Source organism: Haliotis rufescens, unplaced genomic scaffold, assembly GCF_023055435.1.
Source record: "Haliotis rufescens isolate VD_foot unplaced genomic scaffold, xgHalRufe1.0.p SCAF_2, whole genome shotgun sequence".
Taxonomy (NCBI): Eukaryota; Metazoa; Mollusca; class Gastropoda; order Lepetellida; family Haliotidae; genus Haliotis; species Haliotis rufescens.
The window spans coordinates 35,174,915-35,196,177 of record NW_025963890.1 but is presented as its reverse complement, the minus strand read 5'-3'; the positions used below and the strand labels follow the sequence as shown (position 1 = coordinate 35,196,177).

The 21,263-nt window shown below is 41.0% G+C and overlaps 1 protein-coding gene across 1 annotated transcript; it reads right to left on the bottom strand.

The window, feature by feature from the left end:
- Positions 1-3,597: 3,597 nt before the first annotated feature.
- LOC124113077 (UV excision repair protein RAD23 homolog B-like) lies at positions 3,598-21,125 on the bottom strand. Its single transcript, XM_046473324.2, has 9 exons — positions 20,942-21,125; positions 16,294-16,372; positions 14,024-14,103; positions 12,363-12,565; positions 11,611-11,842; positions 10,070-10,262; positions 9,124-9,254; positions 6,476-6,619; positions 3,598-5,531 (listed from the first exon to the last, which is right to left on the bottom strand). Exons 1-9 carry the CDS (start codon positions 21,005-21,007, stop codon positions 5,406-5,408), a joined length of 1,254 nt encoding a protein of 417 aa, XP_046329280.1. The 5' UTR covers positions 21,008-21,125; the 3' UTR covers positions 3,598-5,405.
- Between the last annotated feature and the right edge of the window lie 138 nt (positions 21,126-21,263).

Sequence of the window (21,263 nt, the reverse complement as noted above, 5' to 3'; positions counted from 1 at the left end):
GGGTCGCCTTCTACCTAGACGACGGGCTCCAAGCTCACCAGTTCACAGAAGCCCTTTAAGGAGAGTTAGCGACCACCCTGAGTCTACTATGGTACCTCGGGTGGATCGTCAACCTTGAAAGGTCGGACTTGGTACCAACTCGGGATCTACAGTACATTGGGATACGCTTCCAGACGGGAGTCAATCTGGTCGAGGTACCTCAAGACCGTTGGGACAACATTTTCAGCAGCATTCAGAGACTTCCACATGCCCCGGCGTCGGTGCACACGTGGCAGGAAGTCCTCGGTCCGTTGACATTGGCCCAAGACCTGACTCGCCCAGGTGGTCTTCAACTTCGTCCGCTGCAGAGATTACTCTACCCCAACCTGGAGTTTCCCAACCTTCTGGTTCAACTTCCGGCACAGCTACGTTGTCATCTGGAGTGGTGGCTCCAGCCTTCGAACGTTTGCGAAGGCGTCTTTATGAGCGAGCCTCCGTTCATACTACACCTATTCGTAGACGCGTCATTGGATGGCTGGGGAGCGCACTTCGGGGATGACCTAGCGGCCGGGCTGTGGTCGCCAGAAAAAAAGGTCCTCTACATCGACTGCCTTGAGATGGAAGCAGTGATTCGGGCGGTCGAGTTCTGGAAACTTTGACTCCGTCAGAAACGGCTGATGATACAGTCGGACAACTCCACAGTCGTCCACTGCATCAACAAACAGGGACCTTCCCTTCTGGGACCGCCTCCGTGGCCTAGTGGTAGAGTGTCCGCCTGGAGAGCGGAATGTCCGGGGTTCGATCCCCGGCCGCGTCATACCAAAAAACGTTAAAAGATGGTACTTGTTGTTACCCTGTCTGGCGCTCGGCATTAAGGGGCTAAAACAAGGACTGGTCGGCTCGGACAAATAGCCGATGCCCTGTCGAGTCCATCGAGGCTGTCTCCCACGGAGTGGATGATCCATCCGACAGTCTTTCATCTGCTGACAGATGGACTCTGGTTGCCCCAAGTAGATCTCTTCGCAACCTGGTACAACAACCGCCTTCCTCGATTTGTGTCGCTGGTTCCAGACCCACGGGCATGGGACCACAACGCTCTAGCGATATCGTGGTAGGGTCTAGACGCTTACGCGTTTCCGTCAACGGTGCTGTTACCATCGATACTGGAGGAAGTTCGTCAAACGGCCAACCTACGTCTGCCTTTGGTCGCGCCTTATTGGCCAGCCAGAACGTGGTTCCCGGAACTTCTTCAGATCATCGATCAGCCACCGTTCCCGTTGTCAGATCGAGACGACCTCCTTCTTCATCCTCACAACGACGACTTGCATCCGGGGATAAAGAACTTCCAGCTTCACGCCTGGGTTTGCTTAAGACCTCTTTAATGAAGAAAGGATATTCGGCTTAAGCGGCAGCGCTTGTCTCGTCGGCACATCGAGTTACGACTCGTAAGCTGTACGATGACAAGTGGACCACTTTCTCCATGTCTCATGGCTTCAACCCAGCGGTAGCAACCCCACCACAGGTGACGGAGTTCCTAGTCTATCTCCGGTCATCTCACGCCGAAGACCCGGGTTCGATTCCCGACATGGGTACAATGTGTGAAACCCATTTCTGGTGTCCCCCGCCGTGATATTGCTGGAATATTGCTAAAAGCGGCGTAAAACCATACTCACTCACTCCGGTCATCTCGGCGTCTGAAAGGGTCGACGATCTCGACTTATCTGGCAGCTTTGGCTTCAGTGGTGACGTCGCCTACGGGCGACAGGCTCACTAAAGTACCGGAGTTGCAGAAAATTCTACGTGCCTTCATGGTTGAAGATCGGTCAAGTAAATTCCAACCGCCGGCCTGGGATCTCGATGTCGTTCTGCGCAACCTGTCAAGTCAGACTTATGAGACTCTCGATCAGGTCGCGTTCGACATTGTCTCAGAAAACAGCTTTCCTTCTCTCGCTGGCTATGGCAGCGAGAGTATCGGAAATACATGCCATTGACGTCGGTCGGATTACGTTCGATCGACGTAACCATGGCAACGTCCATCTTGGTCTCAGATGGGATTTTTAGCGAAAAATCAACTTCCTGGCCAAGATTCGAGAATGTTCCACATTCCTTCCTTGTCTGCCATTATGGGCCCTCATGATCACGCTGATCTCACCCTGTGCCCAGTTCGTGCGCTTCGTATTTACCTGCAGCGATCTGAACAGCGACGACAACATTTTCGACGGCTGTTCATACCGCTCTCAACCAATGCAAAGAAAGAGATTACACATAATACTCTCTCCTTTTGGTTGAGAGCGGTCATTCTCAGAGCTTACGAGGCGCAAGGACTCGCACCTCCCACCTCCTCTCATCCGCACGAAGTTCGAGCCATAGCTTCAACATTAGAAAACAGTTTGGTCCAGTCGTAGTGGCACAACAGATCTCCCAGAAAAGACAGTGAATTTGTGCTTTATTCACTTTGGACTTTTTGCTCGACACTTCGTGCCAGATAACAAGTTACAATAAAAACTGTTGGTGAATGTACGCATTCTTATGGTTTTTGTTGCGTGCAGTACTTCGGCTTTTTTATTATGGTTATTCGGTGTATGCATCATGTTCCCATACTTTATAGTACTGCTCGTATTTTTTAGTTACCTTGTATACTGTAACTAAATTATGCGCCGACCACACTTCGATCGCAATTCAACTGACGTGTGCAGTTGTCCTGTCGCATCGATACTTACTTGTGGGTCAAAGAGCATTAAACATGCTGTTTTAGTTACCTTGTATACTGCGAGTTGCTCTGTAACTAAACTATGCGCAGCCACACTTCGAACGCAGTTCAACTGACGCGTGCAGTTGTCCTGTCGCATCGATGATTAGTTGTGTGTCGAAGAGCATTAACCATGCTGTGCGTTCGTGATAAACAACTTGTCTCGTCCGTGCATCTGGTCGAATGTTCTATTGTCACTACAGGGGTGAGGAACTTGGTACATTCGACGTGAAAGAGGTCACTTCCTGATTACTTTCCCGAACCTCCTTCCAGTGTTCTGTCGAATTCTACCCATTTGTACGACTGAAAACAGACTAAAACATGGGTTTTTCAGATTAAAAACGATGTTTTATTGGTCTGTTTTCAGTCGTACGTTCCCACCCAGCCATCCCCACAGGGAAGTAATCCAGTCCAGTCCTGCTTGATGGCTTATTCTTCGAGATTTGTGACATGTCATAGGGAGGTGCGTGCGCAACCGAACGAAAACAAGTTTAATCTTTACATTCCAGCTTCTGGCTTCCTTTTAAACGTGCGACTAGACGTGAGGGTATGAGAGATACCCATTTGTATGACTGAAAACAGACCAATAAAACATCGTTTTTAATCTGAAAAACCCCATACTTTCAAATTAAATTATTTATTTGCAAATTTAAGCCACATATCTAAAATGACCCCACATGTACTTTCTATACAACCAAATATCTACATAGATAGGTTAATGTATTTGATTTAGGTTGAGTATTGAATTCAACATATGAAACGGTTAAAGATTCAGGTAATTTGAGATGTCTCTTTTCATACTGCACAAGTATACTCTAGGAAATGATTCTGATAGGTAATAGATGTAAATAAAATCCACAACTACATAGTTGAATAAACAGTTTATTCATAAAATTTTAGCAGGGATTTTTTAGCATCTGCTAATTTTCAAGGCTTTGAGTACTATGGACATCAACAACAGGATGCTTTATTAGAATCAGAATCACACCTTTCATCATTTAATGACAAAAAGAAACAATACATACGAAAGGATCAAGGTTTCATGTTTATCAATTAATGATCAATCCCAAAAATGGAATGCAAGCGCCATTGGATAATATTAACCAACGTGTCATATTTGACAGTTACTTGAATCTAAGACCACTGTTCAATCAGTTTTCTTAGAGTGCTCTCCCCTGAAATAATCTGATCTCGTGTCAATCAAGTGCTACCTGGTGATGCAACCCAAAGGAAAAGGCATGTCTAACATGTTTTAAATGTCCTTATCCTTTTACCTCTAGAGAACACTATGTAACACCCTGTCCCAAAGCTCACTGATGTAACATGACATCAGATTATTAGTAGTTACACCAATCAACATTCTCACCAGCTTCAACATGTATTTCTCAAATATATCTGCCTGCTATCATTTTTAAATAAATTAACTGATATGTGAAAAGATATACCACACGAGGAAGCTTGGTTCCCTGATTGTAACAGTGTTCAAGGACATGTGCATGCAGACAAAACTGACTGTCAAGGCACACAATTGAATGTATATGCAGGGGTAGTGCACTGTGCCATCAATGATTACTTTTGTGGCTTATAACGATTGAAAGAAAAGTTACAGAAATCTTACTTGACATGTTATGACTGCCACTGATCTGATTGAGAAGGTCAACCCCCAAACAAACTCAATTCCATTTCCAAAAGGAATGAAAATGAGTAGATCAGTACATGCAGATTGAAACTACTGGTAAAGAATTTACCAAGTCATTTCAAAAAAGAACTTTTCAAATACCTGTACAATGTATCCATTGAAAACAAAAATTGCCATACATAATTTATTTTTTTCAACTTAATATTTTGTCCATAACATATCAGTGTCTACGCTATCATCCAGATGCAGTCGTGATGTCGCTCCATACAGGGCAAGTGTGGTGCAAGGAGTTTGATTGAAGTGGAAGGTCACAGTGCAGTAGGCATGGATGACTGCTGTAGACAAAACCTATCCTATATCAGTTGTTGAGTATCCATAGTATCAAAAAGCAGTGTAATTTCTGTCTAAGACTTGGCGTGAACTGCAGCACGAATCCTGAGGTATGCAGACAATCACAAAATACTTTCAGCAAATTGTGGCTTCGTAATATTTCGGTACGTGAAGAATTTATGCGCCATAAATACCTGGAGTAAAAATTTGTTATGCTTAGCAAGAACATCAAACTTAATGACAGAGAATCAAATACTGTGTACACTGCTCCACATCGTAATGAAAATCTGCAACATCATTACACCGACTGATTAGACTTGGTAGTTGAAACAGTGACTAACCACTTGAAATGTTGGTTGCTTAGCAACCCAAGTAACTTTGGCTTTGGTTAGTGCAAATTTCAACCTACTTCTCCATCAGTAAATGTCATCATCAGTTTGTACATATTTGCGATGGGTGGATAGAGCGAGAGTTTATATCGAGACCAACTATGGTATGCACATTAATTTTCATGGCAGGCATAAAATCTGTCAGCATTTCATACAATCATCGCCTTCTCAAAAATATGGATAGTATATCCATGCAAGAAAACGGGCACCACTTTCGCCATCTTCCACAGGGCTTATGATTTCCTTTAAAGTCCCAAGATTTTCTTTACATGTGTATAACTGTAGGGGAAATAATCCCAATCGTCTTTGTTTAAAATGATCAGCTTTGTTGCTCTTCGTCATCCAATGTTTGGGTTAACAAAAAGTTAGCAGCAAGCTCTTCATTCTTGTCACAGGCAAAGTATGCTTGAACAACCAATGTTTCAGGGAATCCCAATGCTTTCAACTGTGAAGTGAAGAAAAAACAGGATTCAAATATTGACAGGAGTGAGTGAGTATGGTTTTACGCCGCTTTTAGCAATATTCCAGCATTATCATGGCGGAATATTGACAGGAAGGTGGAAGTGAGTGAGTAAATGTTGCTTAAAAGCCAGTCAGCAATATTCCAGTTATATCACAGCAACCTATTAACATGTCTGAGTGACTGACCAGTCTCAAACCAGTGACTGACTGTATGAGCAACGCTCCACATTGAGGCACGATGCTCAGTCAGTCAAGGAGCCCCACCAACCCACCCTCTTGTCAGACTTCAGTCAGCTACAACAAGGATAAAGTTAGATAGGAGAGATTGAGATAATGATGTAACTTCTGAAATCAAGCTATGGTCACGAACGTGTCAAGGGTATTTATCATAATACAATGCAGATATATTACAATGGATAACAGAGCATGGCACTGAAAATGAAGTCAAGTGAGTGAGTTGGGTTATACCAGCCTTAAGTTATGCAGGTCTCCGACGTTTACCACTTTGGTGAAGCCCACGAGCACAGTTATGGTGCTAACAAGCCTAGAAACATAATCGTGGCAAACTGGGATTCAAAGTTAGTTTGTTGTTTAATGCTGTACTCAACAATTTTCCAGCTATATGACAGCGGTCTGTAAATAATCGATTCTGAACCAGAAATCCTGTGATTGATATCATGATCATCGATCCAATTGGGATATGATGACATGCATCAACCAAGTCAGCGAGCCTGACTACCCTATTACATTATTCACCTGTTATGACAAGCATGGGTAGCTGAAGACGTACTCCAACATGGATCTTCACAAACACACAAATGTCAGTGATTTAGTGAGTGATCATGCAAGAGACGATAACCCATTCCTAATGAGCTGACAAGGGTAGGACACTGGGGACCTATTCTCCACAAGGCAACAACAACCTACCCTTTCAATTGCCTCTTTTTCCTGTGGTGTGACGTGTATATAACCCTGGCCACTCCCTGCCCCAGCCCCCTGGGGCTCTGCTGCTTCATCGTCTAGTGGCTCATTTAACATGTCTACAAAGCGCTCCTGATTCTGATTAATTAGCTGAAATAACAAAACACATGTCACAATCTCTGCCACAGTCACATCTACTCCTAACTGTTGCAATCAACTACGTCAACTGCAAGGATCCATCAAAATATCATTGATCCACATCTGCAGTATTAGCAGTGGGTTGTCAAGAGCCAATAATTCATTAGACACAACAATATTAATTGTTAGATTTTCATCATACATGTTATTGAAAGTTGGAAAGGGGCAATTCTATATATTTTATTTTTGTAAACAAACTGTTCGTGGAATATGTGTGCACTATTGTCAACAAACAGAATGGTGTATATCAGCCAGTAAAGAAACAAGGTTGAGGTGAGGTGAGGTGAAATGGGGTTTAATTATTGCACTTAAATAGCAATGTGCATGCACATGTGTGTGTATGGCTGTTTGTACTAGTCTGGACTAATGCCGTTTTTATAGTGCTAGCCTACTGAGATACCATGCCCCAAAGTCTAACATGAATACCCCACACAGACACAGTACACTGACTCTGAGCGAACCAGTCCTGGTAAAATCAGCCCCTTAATGCCAGGCAGGGTAACAACAAATACCATATCTTAACATCTTTTGGTAAGAGGCGGCCGGGATCGAACTCCGGACCTTCCGCTCTCCAGGCGGACACTCTACCACTAGAGAAGCAATAAGTGTTCCACTTGTGCCCAACCCCATTGTCTTTTTGGACAATAAGATATGTTTAAACATACTAAACTTTCTTTGTGTGTATGTACTTCAGCACAATAAAAAGATGTGTGGCGTTTGACAGGTTGCGGGGATGAAAATCTAATAATTTATTTTGGCCTTGTATTTGGAGATGACGGTATCATGATGTAACAGTAAACAATTTTAAACACAAACTACACCTTTAACTTTCCATATGTCTGAGATCTACACCCAAAATGGATTCTAATATGAATCGCTTGTATCAGTGTGTGAGTGAGTGAGTTTGGTCTGATGCTGCTTTCAACAGTATTTAAGTTACATCACAGCATGTCAGCTTGATGTGGGAGGAGGGTCTCAGATGATGGTAACTAGTTGTTAGTAGATTCAAATATCACAAGGAGACCACTCAATTTTAAACTGAATATTATCATGAAGCATATAAGTCTGCAGAAACAAGAAAACATTTTTGCTGGAGCATATTCCTTAACATTGATTTGACAAATGAATTAGCAGATATTGCATTATGCAAGTAAGCAATATTCTAGCTACGTATTGTTTGTTTGTTGTTTAACACCGCACTCAGCAATATTCCAGCTATATGACGGCGGTCTGTAAATGTATGTTTTGACCAGACAATCCAGTGATTGACATCAATGTCATTTATTCATGCAACTGGGATACGATGACATGCATCAACGACACCTAGATGTCAGACACCTATCACAGCAAGCATGGGTTGCTGAATACCTATTCTCTACCCAGATCTTTACAGGTACAAAGCTACATAACAGACAAACCATAGGTTGATAGCTTGAGCAACACTCCCTGGAACCTGGGTATGACTAAAAACAATCAGCCCTGTCACACTCCTTTGTAAGCGGTATGTTCTGGACCAGTGATTTAATATTATCAACTACAACCCACACCACTGGGGTATAACAAACAATCAACCAAGTCATCGAGTATGACCATTCGATCAATCAAGTCATCGAGTATGACCATTCGATCCATCAAGTCACCGAATATGACCATTCGATCCATCAAGTCATCGAGTATGACCATTCGATCCATCAAGTCACCGAGTATGACCATTCGATCCATCAAGTCACCAAGTATGACCATTCGATCCATCAAGTCACCGAGTATGACCATTCTATCCATCAAGTCACCGAGTATGACCATTCGATCCATCAAGTCACCAAGTATGACCATTCGATCCATCAAGTCACCGAGTATGACCATTCGATCCATCAAGTCACCAAGTATGACCATTCGATCCACCAAGTCACCAAGTATGACCATTCAATCCATCAAGTCACCAAGTATGACCATTCGATCCATCAAGTCACCGAGTATGACCATTCGATCCATCAAGTCACCAAGTATGACCATTCGATCCATCAAGTCCTCGAGTATGACCATTCGATCCATCAAGTCACCAAGTATGACCATTCGTTCCACCAAGTCATCGAGTATGACCATTCGATCCATCAAGTCATCGAGTATGACCATTCGATCCATCAAGTCACCAAGTATGACCATTCGATCCATCAAGTCACCAAGTATGACCATTCGATCCATCAAGTCACCGAGTATGACCATTCGATCCATCAAGTAACCAAGTATGACCATTCGATCCATCAAGTCACCGAGTATGACCATTCTATCCATCAAGTCATCGAGTATGACGATTCGATCCATCAAGTCACCAAGTATGACCATTCAATCCATCAAATCACCAAGTATGGCCAACAAAAGGTTGTTGGGACCAAATATGCTCTGGAATCCCCAACGGGGGCCATCAAACAATCAGTATTTGAGCGAGATATACTTACTGCTAAAAGAGTAGGATTTGTCTGACCAATTTGCTGTAACAAAACTGGGAGTAATTGAGGATTTTCTTGAATGGCTTCTCGCATCCGCCGAAACTGGGGTTGTAAGCGTAAAAATGATAATGGGTCTCCAGCTGAAAACATAACATGACAGATTACAAACTTACAACCAAAGTGTAACTTCTGCCAAGCCAACTGATTGATTCAACATGCCAAGAGGAATACAGGTATGCAAAGTATTTGTTTTAATCCAAAACTTCCCTCAATGGTAGAACAAATACCATATCTTTAGTTGAGTAAAAGACTTTTTGCTTTATATCCATTTAAGTGTCAGTTCCTGTCATACTGCAAGGGCCTCACTGTATACCCCTCTGTAGTGAAATATGCAAGATGGACAGATAGGTTGTTATACAATACTTTATATACTCAACACCTGTCATGTTTGTTTGTTTATTTGTTGTTTAACCCCGCACTCAGCAATATTCCAGCTATATGACACCGGTCTGTAAATAATCAAGTCTGGACCACACAATACTGCGATTGAGATCATGAGCATCGATCCACACAACTGGGATAGTCGCCTCTACCAAGCAGAGTCGCCTTTTACAGCATGTTAAACAGCCACATTCCATTTTTGCAGGATGAGACTTGAGACCAAACAATTCATATTCAGTATCCTTAAGTCAATGAAGAAATACATAATGAATACAGTGTCTTGATGTGCCAGGTTCAAAACTTTCTGATATTCCCTTTTATTTTACAAATTAACTGTTTTTCCTCTCTGTACCAATACACAAACTACTAATATACTAATATCATAGCACATAGTTTCACAAAGCACCAACTTTGGCGAGTCGTAACAAGGTAATCGTGCACAAGTGGTTGCCTATAAATTAAACAAAAAGCACTGTAACTAACAATTATCACTGTTTGACCTGTCTGACATTACCATTGCCTCCTACAGGGGCAGCACTGGCTGGGGTGGAGCCTGTCCCCTGTGCCGGGCCTTGTACAGGGGGGGTACCTGCAGGGGGTGCAGCTTGTGTAGGGGGTGGAGCACCGGTCGTGGCTGCGGGTGGGGCAGGGGCTGGCTGAGCTGGAGGGGGGTCATCAACTACAGCAACTGGTGTAGCAGGAATACCCTGAAAGAACAAGCATCATAGCATACACAGTGTCATTTGTCTTCTGTACAAACAACCAAACATTTCACATCTTAGAATATCTGCATGGATTGCATCTACAGCCATTGACATGACAGTGTAATGGAAACAAAACTTGTATCCTTATACATGTACAGTATTCATTCTTAAGTGTGGTAACACCAGGGCCACGTTCCACAAAGTGATTTTAGCACTACGATCATCGTAAGCCTATGTTATAGTATGGGAGTTACGATCACCTTAGTGCTAAGATTTCTTTGTGGAACAGGACCCAAGTTTAATTCAATTCTGACACTAGAAACATCTTCCTAATGCAGTCGCAGCATGTAGTCTCCAATTTAAATGAATCTTGCATCTTAAACGTAACGCACACTAAAAGCAAAACGTGTGTTTTCATCAGAAATGATCAGTGTACATATGGCATTACAGAGCAAGTTCCATCCCATTGCATGACACCTCCCAAATTAACCCTCCATAATATAGCATAGGACATGAGGCACTTTGTTGTAAAGCTTTAAATTAGGTGTGCTGACAATACGTTATCAACACATCAGGAGTACCAACATTGTATTAGTATTAGTATCATAGTGCTCTTAACTATCAGTAAGAAATATGCCCTTACTAGTCATCTCTACTGTGAGAAAGTGGTTTTATGCCACTTAAAACATTGATTCCGGGTTAGAATAGGTCTTCAGCAACCCCATGCTTGCCATAAAAGGTGACTATGCTTGTTGTAAAAGGCGATTAACGGGATCGGGTGGTCAGGCCCGCCGACTTTGTTGATGCGTGTCATCGATCACAATAACGTGGATCGATGCTCATGAAATTAATCACTCGATTGTCTGGTCCAGGCTCGATGATTTACAGACTGCCTTCATATAGCTGGAATATTGCTGAGTGTGGCGTTAAACAACAAACCAACCAACCAACCCACTTAAAACATTATTTCAGTTTCTGTGGTCTCTTAAAGTAAAGTAAAACAGGTCTAAACGCTCATGCCATTTTGGTGAAATTCCATTTCACAGACATGGGGCTGACAAGTATTATCAGTACGCATCTGAGATAAGTGTCGGCTAAGCCAAAGGGACACAACTCTGCACAGCGTATTGCTCACCCCCTACTGAGAACAGTGTCACTCACCCCTAGCAGATACTCTACAGCTCTGTCTGGGTTGTTGAAGCTAGCCCCAAGTGCCTACACCACCACCAACCCCTACTGAGAACAGTGTCACTCACCCCTAGCAGATACCCTACAGCTCTGTCTGGGTTGTTGAAGCTAGCCCCGAGTGCCTGCACCACCACCAACCCCTACTGAGAACAACGTCACTCACCCCTAGTAGATACTCTACAGCTCTGTCTGGGTTGTTGAAGCTAGCCCTGAGTGCCTGCACCACCATCTCCCTGTCGAAGCCCATGTTCATCATCTCCATCACCATGTTCTCATACTCCTGGCCTGTCACAAGGGAGCTTTCTGCTGACTGTATGGCTGACTGGGGTAATGCACTTGCAGCTAGCTGTGCAGGGGTCTCGCCAGATGCAGATGTCCCAGTGGCTGCTGGGATGCTGATACGGAGGAAGAAGGAGGGTCTTTTATGTTCACAATTGTAATCACAATAATTTTTGTAAAACTTCACAAATGAGAAATTGTTGGTTTTTAGTAGCAGTCAGTAACATTCTAGATGAATGAAAGCAGACATAATTAATAAATGATTCAAGTCTGGGTCAGGCAAACCAATGGTTGACAGCATGAGGAACAATACAAGCTGTATTAACCAATTTGGTGAAACCTACAAGCATGGGTATGGTGCTGACAAACCTAGAAATATAATTTGTGTTGACTAGGATTCAACTCTCCATAGCGAAATGACCCATCCTTAGTAATGAGAATACTATTGTGTAACTAGCTACACAGATTAGGGAAATCATAATTACTATGAAAGATGCAATTTGTATCAAAGTAAACATGAAATAATGAAACAAAATAAACATTTCACGATAAATATGCCATGATATTAAGGGTCAATTAAACTCAAGTAACAAAACCATGGATACACACACAGAGTTTGTACAATCAGCCACACACCTTGCAGGCTTATCCTCTGGCTTAGCTTCCTCGGGTTTGGGTGTGTCTTTTGCCTCTGTCTGTACGGGGGTGGGTGCCGGTGCGGGTGCAGGAGTGGGTGTCTGGGTGGGGGCAGGGGCGGGGGCAGCTGCAGCAGCAGGTTCTGTGGGAGCTGGCTGTGTGCTGGTGCTCTCTGCGGGTTTGGCTGGGGGTGCCGCCTTCGGCTGAAAGATAATATGTGCAATTCATCACTGGTACCTTTTTGTGTCATGTCTCCAGTATAACTTACTTGTGTTGTGATTTTTAGACTGTATTGTTCGAGACTTGGTAATTTTCAATCCTAAAGCCATGAGAAAATTTAACTGAATTATGTATGTAAACATTTTTCCTTCTCTCATCAATACAGATAACAAGACCATATATATAAAACATTCTAGTTTTCTGTACTATACTACTCAACATTTGCGAGGGATACTGGGCCATGTCATACTGTTACCGTATATCGCTGTGTATAAGGCGACCCCACGTATAAGACGACCCCCCTGTACACGCCTTAAAAATCAACCCAAAATCCTATACTCCGTGTATAAGGCGACCTGGAATGAAACACATCACAAGTCTGACTGATATACCGGTAGAAGATTTAACGTGCTCTTGCCGACTGTAGCGTATTTCGCACACGGACATCACAAATTAGTTAGTTAGTTACTTTGGAGATTTAATGTGCGCTTTCCGACTGATGCATATTTCGCACACATCACAAGTGCGCACACAAACCTTATATATGCAATAAAAATATGTTTATCTTGCGTTGTTTTTTTTCTACAATGATAGGTCGCGTGTGTAACTCCGGCACACGTCGCCATTTTGTGTTTACGCGGTACGACACCAAATTGGTGCCCGTAAAATAAAATTCATTTATGAAGTAATAACATATAAGAGACAATGGTGAGTAATTTAATCGCCAATTAACTATTTTGTAACTAACTAGGCTTATGTTTGCTTCACATTCAGCGTGTTTATTCCACAATCACTTGTACACACCGTCTCCAACACTTGTTAATACAACTGTAAAAACAGCGGGAATTGATTTCAGCTTCACCGGTTATCACATGTTAGGTCACATGTGCAATATGCAAATGATCACCGGTACATCCGGCTCTCTACTCACGGATGTTGATTGTTTTACCGTGTCAGCTGGTTTGACAATCTGCATCGAGGAGAGGGTCATATCAACTTTATTTGCAGAAATTATTAAACTTTATTCAAGGACAAGAGATACAAATCATGTTTATGTATGGAAATAGTTATTGGAACAGTTATTTAGGACGAAATGCGAAGTTTTATTGTCAAATGCTGGGCTGGCTATCGGACGCCGGTTGACCTCGCCAGTGGAAAAAAATGTGAGATCTTCGACTCCGTGTATAAGACGACCCCCCTTCTTAGCCCCCTCATTTTAGGTACGAAAAACTCGCCTTATACACAGCGATATACGGTACAAACAACTAAAGGACAGTAAGTGGTGTACTTGAACTGTGTACTTACTTTTTCAACTACACATGAAGCTGAACATGGCAATATGGGATACTATGTGTATGACGCCTGACAGCAAACAATCACACATTCAGGGCCCACACTCAGAACATCCCTATCAAAAGTTGAGTAGCATACTTTTTACTTACCTTTGTTATCATGACAACAACAAAATTCTTCTCTTCTATCTTATAATCTGATATTTTCTTGTCATCTTCTAAAATCTTTCCTGAAAAACAACATTGATAACACATCATATGACAAGTATTCAACCAACTGACTACGGTATTACTGCCAGTAGGTTTGTCAGCTGAACAGCGGGAGAGACTAATTACTGGAAGCAATTTAATTTACTGCTACCACCTTCTTGCTCCAGGCAATTTTATTTATCTTTGGCAAAGTGTATTTATCACCTTTTGAAAATGTGCACTGTGGTTCCCATCACTGTCTTGATTTCCTTGTAACACAGGACAATACTGTGACAGTTTCATTGGGTTTCTTTTCCCATGGCTCGGGGGAAACCCTTGCCCTTCCATTGTTACTACTTCCCCCCCCCCCCCCCCCCCACACACACACCTACACACATGATTGAATGAGTATTGATTTATGCTGCTTTTAGCAATATTTCAGCAATATCACCACAGGGGCACCAGAAATGGGCTTTGCACATTCTACCCATGTGGGGAATCGAACCATGGTATTTACTGTGACAAAGCAACTGCTTCAATTACAAGGCTACCCCACTGCCCCTCAAAAGTGAATGAAAAGAGTGCAAAGTGAGACCCTGGTCAACTTGTACTCATTAACATATTGAATGTTTACTATTTCCCGTCCGTGTAAAAGGACAGTCCAATGTCCACAGAAACTGAAACTGGCTGTTATGGTTGAGACACACACGAATTAAACATTTGACAACATATTTATTTAAATTTTCATTTCAACCACCGACCTAAGGTTTTGAGAAAATATATCTGTGAAGCAACTGATGAACCAGCTCTATATGCCATAGTCTCGCCTCACAGAAACAAAGAGTTTTTATGGACTAAACTGAGTGTTTCTATTATTCAATTTACTGAAAGCTGCAGTGAGCAATATTCCAACTGTCTGAGGGTGGCCATGTATATTATGGAGTCTGCACAGGAAACCAAAGCAAGGATTTGTCTAGGATTCCACACTAAGTGCCCTTGACAAGAAATTGGGACAAAATTGTGATACTGTTCAAAATTTGATTATTTTAGTGTTCTTATTTTGGTAAATCTGGAGGAATTGGGAAGTGTTAATTCAAATTGGGAATTCTTGTTGCCGACTTGGGGCCGAATATCAGCCTCTGAGCAGGCCTAGATAAATCCATGCAATGGCAACAGTTGATCAGCATGATTTGGTCTGTTGTTTAACTCCTCATTCAGCAATATTCTGACCATATGGCAACATCTAGACCAAACAAACCAGTGACTGATATCATGAGCAATGTCCCAAACAATGTGTGTCTGGATGATGTGGGAAATGATCTTGCTCATAATATCAGTGACACACGGTCAACCAAGTCAGCAAATCTGACCACCGGATCCATTGAGTCGCCTCTTACAACTAGCATAGGCTGCTAACACATATTTCAACCTTGGATCCCAAAAGGTGGTTGATAACATGAGCAACAACCCATGGAGTTACAGACTTTGTCAAATTTGGATTTCAGTGAAAATTTGAATTTTTCTCCGGTTACCTCAGTTACTTCATAAATGATCATTACTCACAACTCACCTACAACTCTCTAATACAGACTTTTTACACATCGGACTTTGGACAGAAATTACGGTCCCGGCAACAAATTTACTATTGAAAAGAAGCTGTCTGAATCTGACTGGACCAGACCGGACTGGATGTTCTCTCACTTTGAAGTAAGCTCAGTCATTGTCAGCTAAAACAACAATGCTGATCCTGACAGTAATCCTATTTACATTAACAGTTTCTTGTTGGATTACTTAGATTTTACTCACCTATTAATAAGGAACGATATTGAAAAACATTCTTCAGAAACATAAGCAGTCTGTTCTAAATGACTTTTTCAAGAATGTTTTTATCTATATTTAATGCCAGCCCAGGTCAATACTTGATGTACAGTGTATGTGCATGTGATAAAAAGATGAATGATCTTTGCTTTTTCACTTTCTCTTCAGTCCAACTTTCTGTACCCTGTGTAATCCGGACCTCAGCGTAACCGTAACCAGACTTTTTAACCAGTCCCAACTGAGTCTGAATTGGACAGATTCCGCTGTATGAGCATGATGACAAAATCAGGAAAGCAACACCATATCGTCACCAGCACAGCACAGAGTACTGGGAGCCAATGAAGTACTCTGCCCAGATTTCCAATCAGAACTACAATTACAACTACAATGGACACATAGACAAATTATCTTACCTGCATAAATGAGCTTCTGTCCTGCAGCAGGAAATTCTTTCCCCTTCTCTACCTCCACTTTCTCTTTTAGTTCTTTCACCTGTAAAATGGCAAACACACAATAGTGAGTGAGTGAGTGAGTGAGTGAGTGAGTGAGTGAGTGAGTGAGTGAGTGAGTGAGTGAGTGAGTGAGTGAGTGAGTGAGTGCGTGAGTGAGTGAGTGAGTGAGTGAGTGAGTGAGTGAGAGTGATAAATCTGCTCTGAATAGTAATTTGGTTATATCACAGTATTTCCGCCTGGAGGAATGTCAGTTTCCATGTTGTGAGGTATTAGCACTTTTGGACAGTGTGAATAATTGAAGTGTCAGGAGTAAACATATTAGCATTATGGAGGTAACTCTCATAGAAAATATAGTTCATGGTTACAAATACAACAAAAATGCACACACAACATTGTGGGTTTCAATTTTAACAATGTCTGCATGTCACCACTGATCTACTTGATCATAAAATAATATTACAACAATGTAGCTATTACTTTGAATTAGAAGATTAATTATGAAAGAATATCAATAACTTTACCACTGTAGATATATCAATGTCAACAGTATAATGTATACCACGATGCTTGTGTCAACATAATTCCCCCTGTTCCTTGAAAACAATAACAAATGTTTCAGGAAGTCATAGTTGTGAAAACAGTTTTGTTTTCACATGTTTGATATCTACTTTTATATAACAAAAATATAGAAACTGAAATGTGCCATATTCTCATTCCTTATTCTGAAGGTACCAGGTGTGAATTACAACTTATTTTACCTTCTGGGTTTCACATGTGCTGTGTGAGACTATAAGTACTTGCATGAATAAGTAGCTATGCTACAAAATTTCTTTGCGCCGTGTTGATCCCCTGGATCAGAGTGACCTGGTTTACCACTTTGGTTAACCCCTTAATATATGGGGCCAACATAATAGGGGAAAATTTGAAATCTGATTCAGGCACTACTGAAGAGTGCCTTAGATTATATAGATGGGCAGACCTCTTATTGTTTAAGAGTTTGGACAAAAGTGTAGGTTCAAATATCTGAAGCAAAACATGGACATAAAAAATATTCACAATTGTCCAGTGGTTAAGACAGTAAGATGGGTTACAGGGTACTTTAAACAGTATTTCAGTTATATAACACATGTTATGTTAAGGTATGACGAATTCCTGATGTGATGCACATCTAAGATGTCTACCACTTAGGAAATGTTTGAAGGAACCTACAAACTTGGGTGCTGACAAACCAGGAATCGGATTCACAGCAAAATCGAGGATTCAAATCCACAAACATAGACTTCTCAGGACACAACTGTGCATAGCAAACTGTTGCGCATGTGCCCCTGTCAACTGTTGAAGAGGGAGCAGTCAGTGACAAATGTGAAGGTTGCCCTTGATGGCCACTAGGCTGCTCCACCACACAAGCACCAGCAACACAGAATACAGTGTTCGATGAACCCACTGTCCCAATGGACTACACTGTCCATGTCGCGAAATGATTACTTTTTATGTTCGAACCTGCAACACTTCCAGTGATGTGACTGCCACTCTATATCTGTGCCATGCCCTCAAACAGTGTTCGTCACTAACACTGGACCGCTGGTCAGAGTCTAGAATATTTTCTTATGGATTTGTAAAATGATATAAATACTGGTCCGGTGGTCTGGTGTTATTTTGAAGACAAACAATATAAGTTGTAACAAAATCATGATGGGTATGTGGTTTAATGCATCCTGCGATAGGTTTTTATACCACGAGATGGAGGTGAGAGACGCATAAAACTGAATGTGATCTCAATCTAAGTGATCCTGGGACAAACAAATTTATCTTACCGACATGTTCAGTAAGACATTCATTGTAAAAGAATTAAAACAAATTCAAAATTGATAGAAAACAGCTGTTCTATTGAGCTGAGGTTAACTTGTGCTACGTCACATGACTTTCATTGACTCAGAAAAAGCGTGGAGCTTTTTGCTTTGCAGCTGGGTACTAGGGATTTGCATAAGGGATTTATTCTCCTGCTGAGTAATTTATTTCCCTCCAAGGTGGGATAGAACGTAGTGTAACAAGATCATGTGAACGAATGAGATCGCATCATTCTGACATAGAGGTATGATAAAGTAATTTTAGGTTTGTACAACTCAGCAATAGATTTGACTAGAAAAGTCAAACCAAACAAGCAAGCTAAACAACCCTGCGTGGTACAGTGGTTACCTTCTTGGCCTTTCTAGCACAGTGAAGTCAGACCTTTTAAAACCCTTTTGGTCTGTAGCATTGTGTTTAGTAGAGGCACATGCGCCTGTATTAAGCAGCGCCTGTATTAAGCAGTGCATTTACTGAATAGTCTTGCTGATTTTGCAATACACTTGAACCATATGTGCATTAACCATGAATCATCAACGTAGCCTGTACTGATATGCAGAATGGTGTCTTTTGAGAGTTGGAAACAAATATTGTCGGTGTCCAAGACTTTTTCAGTCCTACTCTTATTCTGCCCAGCATTCCTGTCAGGGGGATAGAAATTACTTACTGAGATAGTAATTAAAATTGTTTATATGAATCTCACTAACCAATGATATGTAAACTCTTTCACATGCTTATTTAGAAAAAGATATATTGGTCATCCCAGCAAATGAGCTAAGTGTAATTTGATTCCTGCAAACTAGAATTGGCAAAATAGCTACACACATATTTGGAGTCCCCCGAGTCCCCTTACATAAAAGATTTGATTAATTAACTAGATCAGTGTGCAACAGTTTTAGACCAATAGCCATTGGTGTGCTTTCAACTGATGAGACTGGTATGTGGTATGAGTTGAAAGCGCTAGTCAATTAAAACTGTTCAATTTTACTTCAGATATTTCTTTTTGCTGTATTGTGCCTGAGAGAACTAGAACTCTACTGTGCTTTTTACATATATTTTGAAAGGAAATAATGTACCATAGACATCAGGATACACCTACTTCAAGTATCGGTACATAATGCATACACAGGTGCCAAATTGGTACATGTCACTATATTTAATTTGTGTTGTTTCTACTAGTGAGTTTCTCAATGTTCCATGTGGCCCGTCTGGGATTGTTGCTATCAACCAGTTTATGTTTAAATCAAATGACAAGTTCATTTAGGCCCATTGTAATCTAGTCGTATTATGCAATATGATTTAGAATTTTGTTTCATGATTGTCCGTAAACGTAACCTCAGCAAAACGGCACTGATTGGCGAAAATGGAACCTTGCCAAAAGCGAAAACTGCTACTTTTGGGAGGTGAATACAGCACCATATTTTTACCTTGGTTTATAAAAAATATGAAAATGTGAAATGTTAATTGCCTTAAAACATGCTAAAAGTAATAATTAGCCTCTACTCTGATACACCCGCTGACACTGATGATAGCGGACAACGATACTTGTGGATGGTGAAATCAATCGCAAGATGACATTGAAAATATAATAGAAATAAAGGATAAATGAATACTGTATTACCATCACATAAAGCACATATGTACTACTACATAGATTATGTACCATTTTCGTCTGATGAAATCGGTGACATTTTGCTAAGTCAAATACATTAATTTGATCACACTCCTCAACTCCATACTTGTATGGCGGTATCGGTAAAAATATGGATTATAGAAAATAATTTCGATAACGACACCAATGCTTATTTTGATATACATAGCAAATAACACAGATGGATGACAGTTGCTGCGGAACTCATTTCCACTGTTCTTGTTTACTTCCGGATATTCCAAAGAGATTTCCCTCAAGTAGATTTTCACTAAGGTCAAATATTTTGAGCTTGATTATGGAATCAATCAATCAATAGATGACATTGAAAATATAATAGAAATAATAGATAAATGAACATTACCATCATATAAAGCACATATGTACTACTACATAGATTATGTACCGTTTTCGCCTGATGAAATCGGTGACATTTTGCTAAGGTGACATTTTAACCTGCACCTGCATTTATTGTAAATGGCAGGTGAATTTGTGAAACCCCTATAATGCATTATACACATGGAGACAGGCATAGATCACATAGATGTAAGCAAATGATAAGTGTTCATGTGATGACCTCACTGAGCATGCTTAAGAAAAACGTTTTCTATAATATTGTGATTGGTATGTACGATAAATTGATCAGAACATCAGATTCACTTCACATTAGCATATGTATACAAAGTGTACATGATATATGTCGGTATATCTGGGATATCTTGAAATTCTCATCAATACATTTTGAAATACTTTAGAATATAAAAATACCACCTAGGTAGTGGTTGTGATATGTATTCACAAAATCATTTACAAGCGCAAATGGGTGCGGTGTAATTTCTGAAGATGAGTTCTAATTTACTGATAACTGCCATTTTATTTTTAACGACACATTCATGAATGTTCTGCGGCCTTGTCGCATCATAAGTACCTCATAATGAAACTCTCATTACCAACTCTCAAATACTGTAAATCTGAAATAAAATAGTTCTTTTTCTAACAGAAAATCGTACAGTTACGCTGAAAGCAGTTATATCACTGTTGGAAATAAGAGAACGCGTGGGTAATCACAGCTATTGACGGAAATACACTTGTGGCATTGTGCCGATTTTTTCTTACCGTTGATTCCTCTGCGATATCAACCTTAAACGTTTGTTGTTGCAAGGTTTTAAGTGTAATTAACATTTTGAATTTCAGATTCTACGAAACCACCGGAAACTACAAATAAATAATGATAAATGCTTCAACAAATGTTGCAAAGTAATGCTACCCTTGTCGGGCTCGCCGCCATGAAAGTGCGTATCGCAGTAAATTATCATTGAAATATCACGTCAAATACATTAATTTGATCGTACTCCTCTACTCCATACTTGTATAGCGGTATCGGTAAAAATATTGATTATAGAAAATATTTTCGATAACGACACCAATGCTTATTTTG

Excerpts from the sequence above, each read along its gene's own strand:
- LOC124113077 (XM_046473324.2), bottom strand. The coding sequence starts at position 21,007 with ATGTTAATTACACTTAAAACCTTGCAACAACAAACGTTTAAGGTTGAT. Across the intron at positions 16,373-20,941 it reads ATATCGCAGAGGAATCAACG|GTGAAAGAACTAAAAGAGAA; the intron begins GTAAGAAAAAAT and ends GCCATTTTACAG. Across the intron at positions 11,843-12,362 it reads CCAGAGGATAAGCCTGCAAG|CATCCCAGCAGCCACTGGGA; the intron begins GTGTGTGGCTGA and ends CCTCCGTATCAG.